Below are 17,923 nucleotides of genomic sequence, written 5' to 3'. Positions count from 1 at the left end.
TATGTTAAATGGACACTTTTGAGGTTGACATGTACAAGATGGAATCTCGAATATAACTAATTTAAATTATCTACAGGTGCTGCAGTTCTTTGGGCAAGTCATCTAGCATCCTAAAAAAGCTGATATTCACCATCTGAGTACTAATGCATAATGTTGAAACAACAACAAAAATATTTTGTACAGAAAAACCTTTCCATTGTATTTTCTGACTGCCATGAAAATGATTTAATAATTCTGAACAAAAGTACAGCTGTTGTAGAAACATAAGCTCTGAATAGACAATGGAACTAGCCAGTGAAATAAAACATTTGCATGATGTATTTTGAAACATGTTTGGTAATACCAAAAGATCGCTACAGCATCAACAGAAAGAATTAGTGCAGAACTGCCAGGTTGTGCCATCGCGTTTGACTCAACTTCTCTTCCATCACCACAGTGAAATGAGTATTGACCAAAACATACTATATACATCTTTTGACTTGGGGTTTTGGAAATTTCTAAATCCTTGTGTGTTACGCATAAATGTTTCCTGTAGCTTTATCTTACCAGTTCCTCGCTGTTAATGTTTTATGCCTAGACTATTCCTTGGTGGTCTGTAACTGAACTTCCCTAGGTCTTTCTGAAGTTAATCCAATCCTCTCATCATTGTTTTCCTTTACTTTTACAACGATCTTTAGTGAAAGGGAGGAACTGAAGGAAATCGGTATTAGGAGGGTAGCTAATGTATCTCCATTATTTTAAAAGGGTGGTAGGGAGAAAACGGAGTTATAGACCAGTCAGCCTGAGGATATCGGGTAGACCATTTAATCATAGAATCCCAACATTACAGAAAGAGGCCATTCACATATCGAGTCTGCACAGGCCCTTGGAAAGAGCACCTTACTTAAGCCCATGCCTCCACCGTAACCCCACCTAAACCTTTGGACACTAAGGGGCAATTTAGCTTAGCCAGTCCACCTATCTGCACTTTGGACTGTGGGAGGAAACCGGAGCACCCAGAGGAAATCCACGCAGACTGAGATGAGGAGAAACATCTTTACCCAGAGAGTGATGAGTCTGTGGAATTCACTACAACGGAAAGTAGTTGATGTAAAAACCTATGTTTTCAAGCAAGTGTTAAATATAGCTCTTAGGGCGAAGGGAATCAAAGGTTATTGGGGGAACAGGCTATTGAATTGGATGATCAGCCATAATAATGAATGTCCTACTGCTATGTTGCTTCATTTTTTTTCCCTTTCAGTTGCTTCTATGATCTCTTGCTGCTATAAAATTGATTAGTGGATAGAAAAAAATACTGCTGGTTTTGGTTTGTGATGGGGTTCGAGATGTGAAGTCTTGAATCAAATTGCTTTCAGAATGTGTTAAAAATGATTTTTATTCCAGGTTAAATATAATTTGTTTATCATGTAACCTAGGAAGGCTTCAAGTTCAACTGATGGCATATACTGCTTCATTCACTTCAAACAGAGCTAAAGGGTGTAATGCAAGGCAGAATTCGACTTATTAATGATTCTTTTAAAAATAGGTCGCTCATTTCTGTCGTCATTCTTCAGGATATGGGGGTCACTTTCAAAGTCAGCATTTATTGCCCAACCTACAATTTAATGGACAATAGTGTCATTGGAACTCAACAGAACCAAATGTCACTCAAAACAGACCCTGAGTAACACAATTAACTGGTGATTGCAGAATACAGTAGACAAAATGGATTAGAAATATTGAAAATGATAAAACTAATGCACCCTAATTTACTACATTCCCTAAATACAGTATTTTGCTGCACAAAAGGAAGCCATCGTACCAATGCTAGCTCTTTGGTATGAGTAGAGTGATCCGTTCTATCAATTTGTTTCCTTCATGTATTTATCCAATTACGTTTAGAAAGTTACTATTCAATCTGTTTCTGCCACCATTTCAAACAGTGAATTCAAGATCATAACTCGCCGTGTAAAGAAAAAAATGTGGTGTAGACTGTTGAAATGATCTACATTCTACTCCAGTAAATATGCTTTAGGTTGTGCTTGTTTGCAATTTGGATTTATATGCGAGATACTATAGTAGTTGCAAGTGCATCATTCTATTTTTACTATTGTTCAGTGTCTTTCAATGAAGTTGAAGTTTGTGTGTTTCTTAGGAACAGGAAGATATGCGCCCTGCGCAGAAGACTAGCCACCCCCTACCTGACATCTTCAGCAGCATGCTTAAGGACACGACTGATGAACACCGAGCTCACCTGTTTGATCTGAACTGCAGAATTTGTACAGGTAAACCGCATGCTTTAGGATTCATCATGAACATTTACATCACAGCGGTACTGTGCAGTCGTGGCGTGCAAGCAAAATCAGAATTGTGCAGCATCTATCGCCTTTACACTAATGGAATGCATAGGATTAAGCAGCACAGTAGAAGGCCATCGGGCCCATCCTATCTGCTGAATCTTTGAAATAGCTGCCAATTACTCCTGCTCTTTCATGCACACCTGCAGGATTTTCCTTTTCAAGTATATCCAATTTCCTTTTGGAAGTTACTGTTGAATCTGTTTCCACCACTGCTTTAAGGCAGTGCATTCCACATCATCGGAACTCGGTATCTGGATGTTGGTTGGTCATGCAGAGACCAATGCAACCATATTCAGTGCTTAGTGTTTCGACAATCCAACAGTTTGTAGTTTAATTGGATTGTAAGCTAATATCTTGCAAACTAATTGCTTATGGAGTCATATGAGCAGTGATATAAATAGACAGCCTGAGATATAATAAGAAGTTTGAATAAATGTAAGATTGTACCTTCTGAGGCCGTACACATCTGGCAAGGCCTCGTAGCAGACAAATAATGTACAGCCGATCCGCCACTGAAAGTCCTTGGAAAGTTGCAGCCAATGTTTACAATATTGCTTTATAATTAGTTGACACTCAGTATTGGAAGTGCTTGTGTGGTTAGTAGGGTCCAAGCAGATCCAACTACCTCGTTTCACAAAGCAAAAGATAGCCAAGACACTTGCATGTTACGTTGGAGAATTTTTAATGATTTTGAGTACCACTTCTTTGCTGCTCTGAAGCCCAGGATCTGGTCAAGCAAATGGTGCCCAAATGAATATGGAACAACAATTAATGAGCAAATCTTACCTGTGCCTAATTCCAATTTATATTAAATTTTGTCTCTGTGCAACATCATTGAAGATCAATGAGCTTGCTTACGAACTTAAGTGTAGTGAATATAGTGACAGTAAAATAGGCATAAATTCAGACTATTTATTTCAGGAGTAATGCCAGTTAGCTCTAACACAAGTGAAGTCTTTTTGAATTTAACCGCAAACCTTTAATTCATTTATTGATTTGCACACTCCCTTTTAGGAAAAGTTCAAGTCTCGGAGGATGAACCAATACCTAAGAAGCCGAAAGTGGTAACCAAAAAATTAGAACCAAAAATGAAATCAAGGCCTGATGTGAGACGTCAGCATGAACAAAACAAAGCAACAGTGACTGTTTCAGCACGGGGAGAGAATCGTGGTTCAACCCAAGAAATGACCTCTCTTCCCAATCCTTCAGTAGTCTCTATGGCTACCAATGCAGTTACTTCAGAATCTGTCACCAACTCCTTCAAATCACCAGCAAATAATCCAACTGGAGTTGCCAGGACAGATAGAGCATCCATCACTGTAGGTTCTTCATTTAGCGCCTCCATTGTCCATAAGCCTATATTGTCATTATCGTCAGCTGGTACCATACTTTCTGAGACAGTGATGAGGAGAACTTTTGGTGCTGAAAAGGAGGAGGAGGAGGCGCCAAAATCCATTTTGACATCTGCCGTGCCCAAATCTATACTGACAAAACCATCAACTGCACCTGAGCAAAACTACACCGTATCAACAGTAAGGTGTGTAAGATTCATAAGGAGGGAACTACTTAAGCAACTCAAATCCACCAGTCACAACATTCAGGCTAGATTTACATACAAAACAATTCCCCAAAACGGGGGGGAAGTAGCTCTCAAACAGGAAGTGTGGTTGTGTGTGGTGCACAACAGTTCATCCAGCCATTTGTAAACACTGCTGTAGCTCGAGAGCATTTTGGCAACTTGTATTATTGAAACAAGCCTAGACAGTCAGTAGAACACGTGATACTTATTACCACTGGAATTCAAAAAAAAGACCAGATAACCTTTGCCCTGGAGAAGGGCTGTAATTGAACTCGACACAACAGCCTGAAACAAAAACAGAAAATATTGGACAATCTCAGCAGGTCTGACTATCTGTGGAGAGAGAAGGGAGCTAACGTTTTGAGTCTTGATGACCTTTTGTCAAAGCAAGAGAACTGGAAATGGGGTCAGATTTATACTGTAGGGGTGGTGGGGCAGCATGGAGTGGTGGGGCTGGATAGGGGGCCAGCCTGAAATCTTAATTGGTTTCACTTAATCTATCCAAACTAATTTATTCTGTTGAACATAAGAACTAGGAGCAGGAGTAGGCCATCTGGCCCCTCGAGCCTGCTCCGCCATTCAATGAGATCATGGCTGATCTTTTGTGGACTCAGCTCCACTTTCCGGCCCAAACACCATAACCCTTAATCCCTTTATTCTTCAAAAAACTATCTATCTTTATCTTAAAAACATTTCATGAAGGAGCCTCTACTGCTTCACTGAACTCATTTTAAGAACAATTTCTCATGTCTACTTTTTTGCCTCCATCCTAAAATCCATGTCTGTCTGAAACTCAACATGTAAGATTTGGATTAACTCCTCTGAACAGTTGTTAAAACACTTCCGCACTTGAATTTTATTGCCAACACTTTTCAGATGGCAAGATGTTTGAAAATAGGAACAGGGATAGGCTATTTAAGCCCGCGGCACTATTTCACGTGATCATGGCTGATCTGTAACCAAACTCCGTGCGAATTGCTCCACATACCTTAATGTCTTTGGATAACAAAGTCAATCACTCACAACTGATTGAGCAAAGTCTCCTCTTTGTGTGTACAAATGTGTCCTAATTTCAATCCTGAAAGAGCCGGCTCCAATTTTTGTTTATGCTCCTAGTCCTGGGTTGACCAATGAGCAGAAATAGTTTCTGTCTATCTGTTCTTTAGTGTCTTGAACTTCAATAAAATCACCCTTTAACCTCGTGAATTTCACGAATATAGCCATAGTCTGTGTAATCCCATCTCCTAATTTAATCTTTGGCAGTTCGGGTGTCATGCTGGTAAATCTATACTGCATACCCTCCAAAGCTAACATATCCTTCCTAAGATGTGGTGCCCAGAACTGTACTCCAGGCCAAACTGCTCAACAAAGTCAAACACGAATTTTTCCATACAGAGAAAACTTGATTGATAGGAATGTGCTTGCTATAAATGCAATGAACTGTAATGATTGCTCAGTGGGAGAAGGGAAGTTCATGTTCCCAAATAGTGTGAGAAAGCGTTCCCCTCTCAACAGTATGTACCAATTAGGAAGAAATCCGCTAATCTCCTTTGCATGTTGTACACTCCACATTGAAGCAAATATTTCAGTTGTCTGATGACCATTCCAAAGTTAAGCCTGGCAACAATACAATGTACCTGTTTCTGCTGGCTAACCACCAATTCGGACAAATCAACCGTTCCAACAACAACTTCACTGAAGTATGATGCCAGGCCAAAGAAAGTGAAGTGGGATAATCAAAAGTTGGGGAAAGAAGTTGATTTTAAGGAGGGTTTTAAAGAAGGATAGAGAGGCTGAGCATTTTAGGGAAGGAGTTCCAGAGACTTGGTGCCTAGACAGCTGAAGACATGGGTGCTGTGGGGTGAGGGATGGGTGGTTGCAGAGGAAACCAGGGTAATGGAGAGCTTGGGAGAATTAGGCTGGAAGAGATTTGAGATGAGATGAGGCAAGACCATGGATGGATTTAAATTTTAAATTTATGACTAAGGGGCTAGGATTTGCAGAGTTCTGGGTGGAACTTTGTGTGCAGGAACTCTAGTTTCCCTGCCGAAGTTTATCCTGTGATAATTACAATGCTTTTTTTCAGTGAACAATCAGCAAGTGTTGGAAATCTGGAATCTCATCCAAAAGGCAGTGGTTACTGGAACAATTGGAGTCATTCAGATCCACCAGTAGATTGTGTTGGGAACCATGATCTAATTGAATGGTTCCAGGGGGTTTCTTACTCCTATCTTTCTACATAGGAAAACCATTCAATTAAAAAAAGGTAGAAAAAGTAACCCAGGACACGACAAGCCAGTAGGTTTGACCTCCATTCCATGCAAACCTATTGAAACCCTTGCTGAAGACGATATGGAAAATCTGGATAAAAATAGCCATAAAAGATAGTCACTATGGATTCATGAAGGACATATCTTGCCAATCTAGAAAAGCCCAGTAGTGGGGAGCTGAGAGAACTTGTTCCTTCCAGACATAATACTCTCGCCACACTCAAGCAGCGGGTTGTGGTCGGCCTAAGAGAATATTGGCAATGGGATCGCACCTGGGCCTGTTTTGGGACCACTTGTTTAACACCTTTATAAATAATCTGGGGTTAGGAGCCACAGCACACTGGCTAAATTTGCAGATGCAATGAAGATGGCAGACTAAAACTGCACAGGATACATTACAGGAGGATTTGAGAATTGTACAGATGGCCAGTGAAATTTAACATGGAGAAATGCAAACAACATGTCCAGGAGGAAGAACTATTACTGAAATGGAAAGGCAATGCTGTGCATTAGAGTTATTGGAGTCCTGATTGACAATTGAAGCTGTTGTAACAATGCATTGAGTAAAGAAAATAGATTGTTGAGAAATATTAAACAGCCAATATTGAGGCAATCTGGTGAAGCAAACCTGCTATTTTATCAATAATTGCACTGCATATGCAATATTGTAAACAGTTATGGTGGCTACAGCACACTGATATTAAAGTTATTTTTAAAATACAGAAAACAAACCAGGATGACTGGAGGAATTGGGAGTTGGAGAGACAACATTGGAAATTGGGCATGTACTCGCTGGATAAAATCAGTTTGAGAAGTGATATGATTGCTATTTTTAAGATTCGAAATGGATGGAATGACTTAGATTGTTGCAAACTATTTCACCTCATCCACTACAGTGGGCCAAAAGGACATGGCCTGCACTTGAAAGTTGGGTAAATTCAAAACTTAGCTGCAGAAACAGTGGAGTTAATTTTGACCTCGCAAGACAAGAATCCTAGGAGATTGGGTGAAACGTCAGGTTTGCACCTTGCCTGCTATTGCTCCCCATTTCAGTGGGGAGGAAATCAGGCAGAATGCAAAACCATTGTTACACCTGATGCTGTCAGTTTCAGATCGGCTGCTTAGGTTAAAATTGTGCCCAGTATCTCAGTGAGTGAGTAGTCAATCTATAGGATAGATTCCCCCAGGCAAACAGTGGAAGCAGTCAGCATTGATTCAGATAAATACGAAATATATTTGTTTCAGCAAGTAACATTTTGGGATCCACTGCATGACTAATCTGAGACGTAATGTGTTGATGTACCGTGCTTGGGGAGGAATGGGGGGGGCGGGAGAGTTGGTTTTTGGGTCCCATGGTTCCCAAAGACCCCCTCCACTTGGATTTTCCTCACCTCTGTTGTAGATGAATTGAGAAATTGATTGCTATGTTTAGCCAACAACTCCATTATCATTATGTCACGTGGCTGTCAGGATGATAGAAGGTGAACTAGATGGACCTTGGTCTTGTTTTTTATTCAGCGATTCCTATGCTAATCAACATTTGGAAAGAAAAGGCAGGTTAGTGATTCACTGACCCATCAATTCCCTATTGACTCATCATTTTTAAAGTCAAACAAAAGCCATTAAGAGGCCTCACGTGGACCTCAGATAAATATTGTTAAGTTTGAACATCTAACCTGAATGTTACAAAAATACTTCATATGTAACCGAATGTGAAATTATTCAGGGATGTGGACTCTGGGTAAATGTTCCACCAAACAGGCACTTTGTGAGATAGTGTTGTTGCTGTATCAGGTTTGCCTGACTCACACTTTCTATTACAGGGTTTCAGAGGCAAAGACTCCAGCAGAATTAGATACTTCATTGTTCCTCTCTAACCTGGATGCAATTTGGAAAGGGTTTATCAATATGCATGGTGTAGCAAAGTTTGTCACTAAAGCTTATCCAGTCTCTGGATCTATTGATTATCTCCTAGAGGTAAGAAACATTTTTCTTTTTCACTCACGCCATCTGAATTTTTCAGGTGGCATTGACTCATTGGTGTAAAATTTCACAAGCAGCACTTTTACTGAATTGACCCACCTTTGGATTAAGCCTAGATGATGATCTAGACATGGAACAATGAACCCTATCACGACCAAATTCCATCGTATGCTAAGCTTTTCTGAGTACTCTGAGCTGAGATACCTGCTCGAGCAGAATATTCGATGTTACGAGGCTGGGGCCAGAAAGAAATCTGCAAAAGTTCCCACTCCTGACTGCTACCTAGCCATTTGCTGGAAATGATGTCTGGAAGTTAAATGAGTATGCTGACTTTGAGAGAACTCCTGCATCAATTTTGTAATAATAATCTTTTATTGTCACAAGTATGATGTTAGTGTGAAAAGTCCCTGGTCGCCACATTCCAACGCCTGTTCGGGTAAGCTGGTACGGGAATTGAACCCGCGCTGCTGGCCTTGTTCTGCATCACAAACCAACTGTCTAGCCCACTGAGCTAAACCAGCCCTACAGCGAGAGCGTTAATCAGTCTGCAAACTGCTAGTTTTAAGATTTTATTTAATTCCTAACAGGTATAATTCGCACTGAGGACTGGGAAGATGGGAGCTGGGATGGGAATTGGATCCTGTTTAAAAATGTAGGACCAATAATGATGGGGCACACACATTAAACACAAATGAACTCTTCCACTTTTCTGGGAGCTGAGGAGCCAGATGACACTTTAAGGGTATTTACCACAATGCGCAGGAACAGCCATGAATTATGTTTATACTTAATGTGTAACTAAATGTGGAAACTGCACGCTGAGTTTCAATTTGTATATATCTCAAGTGATATATATTTAGTTCATCTGACTAGTGTTTGGGATAGCATACAAGACAAGGTCCAGGAAATGATTAAAGTGCAGTTCCTGTGTGTCTTTCAACACCAACCTGTGTTTTTAAAAAACTCGTCATTTTCTTGCTGGCAAGGTGTCGTAGCAAATGAGACGTAACTGTTCAAGCTTGGATATTTCTTTGGAAGTGTAGTGATTTAAAATAATATTTAACCGTGATCAGGTTATTTATTAAAATATTTTCTACATGTTAGTTTTGAAGTACTGAATGTGGAGTTTGGAAGCCTGATAGGATCTTTAGAAATTAAGACTTTAAATATGTTTCTTGTATTGCATGTTTAAAACCAAATTATTGCAAAATGGCCCTAAGTAAGAGGCAAGAAAAAACATGGCTAATCATTTAAGAAGTAATTGTCAAGTTATTAACCGTATTCCTGAATCACTTCATTTTACATATTGCCTCAATGTATTATTCTCAATTCTGATTTAAAATAATGCCTTTGCACATTTTGTTGTCATCAAGAAACCAAAACAAAATGTTGTCTTTAATCACATCTGCATTAGCCATTGTCATCAATTTTGCGAGAATTTTCTCCGTTTTATTAGTCACTAAAAAGCAGGAATTTGTACAGCCGATAAATATTGACTAATTTACATAATTCCAGTCGGCTTAGATTTAATGTTGGTATGAGGTGAACGGAGGAAGGAAATGGTTTCACACATGCTGCACAAGGACTAAGGTGGTCATTTTGTTCTCGGTTTTAGTTAAGGTGTTCACCTGCCTTCCTGTTTGAGTTTTCTACCTGCGACTCTGTGCCAACCTCAACTTGTCTTAGCATTTTTAGCAAATTAAAATTTTATTTTTGTCTGCTATAAACTACCCTGATTATAGTGCAGAGGTTTTTTTGCAATTTAAAAAATATAACCATTTGTGTGTATACTTAGGATTTGCCAGATACAATTCATATTGGTGGCAGGATTTCACCCCACACAGTCTGGGATTACGTAGGAAAACTGAAGTCATCTCTCTCCAAGGTATTGTGCTGTGATTTTGTCAGTGTCATAGTTATCTATTAAAACAATCGTTATGTAAAATTCATTACATTTTGCTTTCACTTCAGGATTAGTAATTGGGGATTTGCATGTATTTATAATTAGTTCTTTAATTTAATCTGTCATGCAGCAAAATGTAGCCTTAAATATAATATTTTACCTTTTTGTTGCAAGTACGTTAGTCAGACTTTTCAGCTGATGTTAAAATTATCCATTCAACAATTTCTGGACAGATGTTTCTGACAAACCCAGTGAGCCAAAAGCATCTCTTCCACTGTTTCTGTTTACAGAAAACTGGTGCACTGATTTGAGGTTGTGACAGTACTGGTACCTTTGTAATAAGAGATTGCCAACAGCAGATTTGCTAAATAAGTGCTTTAAAATGACCCAGTTACAGTGACAGTAAAACTAAATTTGTCCTGACAGAATAGCTACGTTTAACAGCATATTGCACCTTCGGGTCAGATTTTAAATCCCACTTTACAGCAGCATTTCTTCGCTCTGATTCCCTTGTAAATACCTGATCTCAGCTTTGTAGCTAGGGTGCATTTTGTAGCCCTATTCGTGCAAGTGTTTGTCAACAGTTTTCGGAATGAAACAGCTTTTTTACTAGAATTGAAGAACATAAAGAATGCTCTTCGGAATAATATATTCCAAATGAATGCCCAAAATTCTAAACACGTTTAAGAAAAAATAACCAGAACTAATGTCTCTGACAAGTTCCTGTGTGTATGTTTATCTGCATACATCTGCAGCAAATGTTCTCCCACCAGCAATTAACGAATACGGGATTCCGAAGGATAATGATTTCAAATACATGCATGTATGCAGTGTTTAACTGCATGAGAATACTGTTGTGAAACCAAAACAGTAGGTTTACTTGTGGAACTGATGTCAAAAAAATGGAGTAGAAATATGCTTGAGTCCCTTAGGGGCTTTCTCAAGTAATGATTAATAAGTGTGTAGGTTCTTAACTCAGATAGTAGTAAGGGCGTGGAATGCCCTACCTGCAACAGTAGTGGACTCGCCAACACTAAGGGCATTCAAATGGTCATTGGATAGACATATGGACGATAAGGGAATAGTGTAGATGGGCTTTAGAGTGGTTTCACAGGTCGGCGCAACATTGAGGGCCGAAGGGCCTGTACTGCGCTGTTATGTTCTATGAATATACTGAGGTAGATAACAAAGCTACTAAGTGATTTCATGAGATTATTGAAATATGGGTCTGAAAAGTTGTAACGTATGAAAGCAGTCTTGGCTGTTGGTTAATTTTTGACATTGGTTGACATATATTTACATTTATATGACACCTTTAATATGAAACATTCCAAGATGCTTCACGGGAGTAGCTTGTTATCAGTGTGTACTGTAAACTGTATCAACTCTTCCAAATTTCTATTTCCATTCAGTCTGTGACTGAAGTAATTTAATGAGATTCAAACTTTTGCAAACTGGATGAAATAATGCCAAACCGATTCAGTCATCCTGGCTACCAAGCTCCTGGGGCTGCTGTGCAAGGTCCAAATGGAGCTGACCACCCCAAAATCTATCAAAACCAACCCATGCATATCATTTAAATATGTGACCTCTGCCACTTAGGACTGGTGCATAGAATACAATGGCATAGAAGGCCACTGAAATTCATGAGCCTGCAACCATTAAACGGCTGTAGCTCACATTTAAACGGATGTACCCATTCAGAGGTAAGTGACCGTATATGGGGACAAATATTGTTACGCCCTTTTGGAAGGCTTGGAGTTGCTTTAAAATATTTGTGAGCCCAAAGGCTGTATGGAGAGCCAAAGACTCTCCGTAGTTGAAGTAATGAAGAAAATGGTGTTGAGTGGGCCACTGCATTGTGAAAAATGGGGCAGAGCTGTTTGTGCAGCAACAGATCAATCATTTTAGTCAAACAGGTCACTGGAGCGCAAGACTCCCTGACTGAAAATTGTATGCGTCCATTTTCTTTTTCTTTTTCATCCAAATCTGGGAGTGCCCGTAGGATTTTACTGGTTGAATACTGCTTGCTACTGGTGAAATAAGCAACTGATGAACAAGACTGTTAGAGAAAATGTATTGGGGGTAAGCTTGGAATAACTTCAAGAATTAATTCAACGCTCAAAATTTAGATCTGTGTCTTCAAGTCTCGACCACGAAAACGCTCCACCGCACATCCTATATGGGGAAACAGTGCTTAAAAAAAAACCAACTCGGGCCAATTTGTGTATAATTGAGAGGATTTGACTCGTCATGGCATGCTCATTCCCCTATGCAGCCTGATAACTAAGAATGTTTTTGGCAAGCACATCCCCAATTTTTTTGTGTGTGTGTGTGCACGAATGTGTCCAGCAATGCTGTCCCAACAAACCTATTTTGGCGAGGAACTTGAGCTGAGGTGAAGATCACCCATGCTTTTGTTGAATGATGGAGCAGACTCAAATAGCTGGATGACATCCTGATCCTCTGCCTCCACCTCCCTCCCCTGTATTAAAATGTTGAGATTGGGTGGGGAAGGGCTGTCCTTGTGATGATGTAGCTACTGTTAGAACTATAATTACAGTCTAGCATTTGTTTTAAGTGTTTTTCGTTTTTGTTTCTTACCATGGCAAATACAGGAAGTCTGTCTCATTCGTTTTCACCCAGCCACGGAGGAAGAGGAAGTCACCTACATCTCGCTCTATTCCTACTTCAACAGCCGGGGACGTTTCGGCGTGGTGGCAAATAACGCCAGACACATCAAGGACCTCTATCTAATTCCACTTGCTGCTAATGACCCGATTCCCTCCAAATTATTACCTTTTGAGGGCCCAGGTAAGAGCAGATTATTTAGAAACATGAGTAGCAAAATGCAAGTTAAACAACAACTAAAACAGCCATAGATAACCTGGCAACACTGCTGTAATGCATACACACTGTACGAACACACCGCTCCATGGTATACTCATGTCCATGTATGGTGGCAACACTATTTTTTGGAACAGAATTGGATCTCTAATTTCATCCCCTGTTTTCAAGTTTTTTTGCACCAATTGTGAGGGCTCACCATCCCTCTTCCCATTGTGTGTGAGAGCCCACTATATTTGACACCCCTCACCTACCACCACTTGTGGGAATCCATGCTGAATACCATTAAACTGACTACAAGTGGGTGTAATATCAACTTAGTTTTGGGGGGTGGGAGAGAGAGAGGCCACATGCAGAAGTAATGTGGCTTCAACTCTACACCTCTTCCTCCTCGATTCCTCCCACCTTAGCCAACAGTATAGTGAGGGGCGGGATTCTCCGACCTCACGCCGGGTTTGAGAATCGCCAGGGGTCGGCGTGAATCCTGTCCCCGCCTTCCTCCAAATTCTCCGGGCCCTCCAAAAATTGGCCCGGCTTGAGTCGCGCCGCCCGCCTCGGAGAATGGTGGGGCCCGGCGCGACTCAATGGGCCCCGGGGCTTCCCGAATTCTCCGGCCCAAGATGGGCTGAAGTCCCGCCCGTCTTTTGCCAGTCCCGCCGGCGTAAATTGCAGTAGGTCCTTACCGGCGGGACCTGGTGGCGTGGGCGGCCTCTGGGGGGTGTGGGGGGGGGGGAGGGGATCTGGCCCCGGGAGGTGCTTCCACGGTGGCCTGGCCCACGATCGGGGCCCACTGATCCGCAGGCGGGCCAGTGCTGTGGCGGCACTCTATTCTTCCGCACCGGAGGCTGTACCGATCCGCCATTCCCGGTGCGGAAACGAAGCCCTCTGCGCATGCGCGGGGCTGACGACATCACACGCTGGCGCTCCTGCGCCAACTCACACCGGCCGGCGGAGGCCCTTTGACGCCGGGAGGCGTGGCGCCAAGCCCCTTTCCCGCCAGCCAGCGGGGCGCATACCACTCCGGGGCGGGCCTAACCCCTGAAGGTGCAGAGGATTCCGCACCTTTGGGGCGGCCCGACGCCGGATTGTTTCACGTGACTCCGTCCCGCCGGAGTTGCTCGCCCCGCAGATTACGGAAGAATCCCGCCCGAGATGTCTGAAGTAACAACCAGAGGTGCACATGCACCTCTCAGTGCTTTGTGGCATTTACACACTAATACTTAACCACATTAAGTATGTAAGTAGCATCTTCTCAGTGGCACACAGTAACGTGTGGAATCTCTAAATCTTCTGTTTGCACCATGACATGGTCATAATCAACATTGTAGCAGTATAGTCACCGTTTGGTATCATGTGACTTTCTACACCCACTAATTAAAATAAGTTCTGAAAACTGAATAAATGATCTTTACAAACTGTAACGTGATTTTAGAAAATTGGTTCGCTATGCAGGGTGATACTTTCAGAAGCAGTTCACTATAGGAGCTGCCCCAGTCAGTCCAATGCTGAAAGTGGCAATCAGCCTCCAGATGTCTTTGCACGTTAAAGGGGAACCAGTGTCATTTGAACTTCTTAAGAACTTAAATAGATTGAGCAGTCTTAGCTTCAAGGTTTTGATTTTTGGCTGATATTGAAACAACCGGAGCAGCTTCGTGGTTTAAAGGTGAGTCCATTCAATTTGAAATGTCTGTCAAGTATGGTAGCCAACACTCCTGAAAGAGGTGTAATTTAACATGAACTTGCCTTGTTTATACTTCTATTATCTTTGACAAAATTATTTTAGATATTTATGGCATAATATGATGGTATTCCATCATATTGTAGCTTTTCCAGGACAGGACTTGTGACCTGTCACTGTTAGACACTACTTTCAGACCTGTCTACACCCAAGACTTTTATTTAATGATAAATTGACTTCCTCTCCTGCATTGCAACATCCCTAGAATTGGACGAGGACATGACAATATCATTGGTTTTAATAGCACTATGCATTAAGACAATAAGAGGTTTGGAGAATTTAACAAGTATTGGGTCCCCTTAAAGCAACCGCATGACTGTTTGACTACATATTTGCCCTTCGCATAGTTTTTAAATGAAAATGCTTGAAGTATTTTATTCCTATTCCATGCATACATGCTACGTTATCTCACAAGTATGACCTTGAAACAATGGCTTGAAACAAGCAGAGGTATGAAATCTGGTGTTAGTTGGAGGTATAAACTTTGCAGGCAATTCTGCATCAGAGAATAATTATTCAGCTTCTCTGTGTGCATTTCGGGTTTGACTTTTATTTAGTATCTTCCCTTCTGGAGCTGATTTCTACAGTGGGTAGTTTCTGATTTCCTCACACCTGTATATTTTGTGTATAAATGTATTTTTTTTTTTGTTTTCAGTATTGTAACTTTATTTTCATTGTTACTATTATTAATAAAGTTATTTCCAGAACATTGTATTTGGGATTCTTGTGAGTTCGAAGTGTTCAGCATTGGATGAGGTTCAGTTCCAGGCACCATATCAGCATTCAATGGGTTTACACCCTTGACAGTGTTTAAAGTTCAGCGCCTTCTAATGGGAGAGAGATTCAGCAACTGACACTGTGATAGGGTTTGATGCAGTTCAGACACTGCATACTTTCTTTTTGCAGCATTCAATGTGGGGAGACTACTGCGTACTTTACCTTTGCAGTGCTGGATGTCGAATTAAGTCCCTGCTCTATTTTTCAATGGTCATGGTGAATGTGGATTGATGCAATGTTTGCAGGTAACAGCTTGCCACCGTTGTTTAACATCTGGGAGGTGTATCCCTGCCTGGTATTCCTTCAAGCTGTATTATCTGTTTACAAAAGCAAATTCCTGAGAGCTGCCATTGATCCTATTGAATGGAGGAGCAGCCTCAAGGCGGGCAACTCCTCTTCCTGCTTCTTATGGTACCACTCTCTAATAGGTTTCAATTTGTTCTAATGTATAAATTACATTAAATTAACTGGGTATCATTTTGGTTTAATTGTTGGATCTTGCATTCTACCCCGTTTTATTTCCCCATTCTAATGTTCTCTGCATGTATTCCATGATCAATGGGAATGCGATCAGTTTTTTCCTTTCTCTTGTATTATTCGCAGATCCTGCATTCTGCTCTTATCTATCTCTGAATCTGATTCAGAACTGATAACACTTGTCCATTCACAGCAGTTGACTGGGGTAGTTTCAACTCAAACGCTGACCTGAAGGTTGAGGCTCTGCGATTATTTTTTTATATATATATATCAATTTAGCGTGGCCACTTCACCTACCCTTGTGGGGGTGAGACCCATGCAGGCACGGGGAGAATGTGCAAAACTCCATATGGACAGTGACCCGGGGCCGGGATCGAACCCGGGTCCTCAGCGCCATGAAGCAGCAGTGCTAACCACTGCACCACCGTGCTGTCCTTGTGCTGTGCAATTACAGCTACCACACTGCCATTAACAATGTTGTGCGGTTCGTCGCTATTTTTTTAGATGCCTTTGTGATCAATTCTGTTAACCCATACACTGTTGAGTGAAAGTAGACTTGGTATGATAGCTACGAACCGTGCTTTATCCCTTCCCTTAAATTAAAAACACAAGAATAGTTAGGAAAATTACCTATAAGCCACCATATCTGCTCCTTTTTGATCCATATGTCCCACCCACCCTACCTACCTTCTCACTATAAATGATCTTTGGAAGCTACACACGCTGTCAGCTATAACAGTATTTGTTGATAATTTATTAAAGTTTAAAGCATTACCTTAACAGGCCAGCAATGGTTTGTTTGACACAATTGGTAGTGATTCTGTTTAATTTGTTCTAGGGTTGTGAGTTACACCAACAATGCAGTATTGCACAGCGGGCATTTAGACACAGCCAATGTAGTATAGGATTGGAGTTACATGGAACAAAAATCCCTTTCTCTCAGGTTATTGGGTTTTTATAACCTACCACAGCTAACACACATGCAAATTAGGAGCAGGAGTAAGCCATTTGACCCCTTAAACTTGCTCCGCCATTCAATAAGATCATGGCTGATTTGATTGTGGTTTCAATGCCACTAACCTGCCAGCTTGCGATCCTCTTTGACTCCATTGTTAGTGAAGAATTTGTCTACCTTTGCCATAAAAATATTCAATCGCCCTGCCTCTCTACCACTTTCTGGAGATGAACATTCCACAGACTCATGCCCTCTGGGGGGGAAAATGTTTTGCCTCATCTCCAACTTGATGGGAGACCCTTTATTCTTAAACTGTGTCCCCGAGTTCTGGTCATTATATTGGATGCCAGCCAAATTCAGTTTCATAGCCTACAATGCTGGAATTCAACTCCTCACTCAGGATTGCTAGTCTAAAACAAAAATCACATGATTGTGAACAGTCATTATCTGTTTGTGACTATTAGAAACAATCACACGATTAGGGTGTTCTTACCAGTGTCGCTTTTAGCTCATGAGAATTCACAGTAAAATGCAGAATTGAATTTATATGGTAACCTTGGGTAGAGATCATGAGCTTTGCCTTAATTTATATCCTGCTTTGAAATTGAAGTTTGTCCTACAATCATGAGCAGAGAGTGACTTTGAACACACAGGCACTTATGTTGGTAAATGCAACAACCAGTTAACTCACAGCATGATCCTACAACTGGGAGAAAACAGGGTAAATAACCATTTAATTTGTTGGTTTCGGGGGAATGTTAGCTGGAACACCAGGAGAAATTGTTGCTCTTCAAATAGCACCAAGGGATCTTTTTATGTCCATCTGAACCAGTGGAACAGATAGACACTGATCTAATAATAATCTTTATTGTCACATGTAGTACATTAACGCTGCAATGAAGTTACTGTGAAAAGCCCCTAGTCGCCATATTCCGGCACCTATTCGGGTACATGGAGGGAGAATTCAGAATGTCCAATCCACCTACAGCACATCTTTCGGGACTTGTGGGAGGAAACCGGAGCACCCAGAGGAAACCCACGCAGACACACGGAGA

At 41.1% G+C, this 17,923-nt stretch overlaps 1 protein-coding gene across 8 annotated transcripts in view; it reads left to right on the top strand.

Annotated features, from left to right (window-relative positions):
• The window catches only part of LOC140428638 (death-inducer obliterator 1-like), a 208,984-nt gene that overhangs the window by 175,746 nt on the left and 15,315 nt on the right, over nucleotides 1-17,923 (top strand). For all 8 annotated transcript variants that reach the window (XM_072515307.1, XM_072515305.1, XM_072515306.1 and 5 more), the window contains 5 exons: nucleotides 2,135-2,264; nucleotides 3,354-3,876; nucleotides 8,012-8,165; nucleotides 9,967-10,056; nucleotides 12,693-12,888. In XM_072515307.1, the coding sequence (XP_072371408.1) occupies nucleotides 2,135-2,264; nucleotides 3,354-3,876; nucleotides 8,012-8,165; nucleotides 9,967-10,056; nucleotides 12,693-12,888 (1,093 nt within the window). The remainder of the gene's footprint in view (nucleotides 1-2,134; nucleotides 2,265-3,353; nucleotides 3,877-8,011; nucleotides 8,166-9,966; nucleotides 10,057-12,692; nucleotides 12,889-17,923) is intronic.

Source organism: Scyliorhinus torazame, chromosome 8, assembly GCF_047496885.1.
Source record: "Scyliorhinus torazame isolate Kashiwa2021f chromosome 8, sScyTor2.1, whole genome shotgun sequence".
NCBI lineage: Eukaryota > Metazoa > Chordata > Chondrichthyes > Carcharhiniformes > Scyliorhinidae > Scyliorhinus > Scyliorhinus torazame.
Note: the sequence above shows the minus strand (reverse complement) of the source record. Positions and strands in the feature narration are given on the sequence as shown.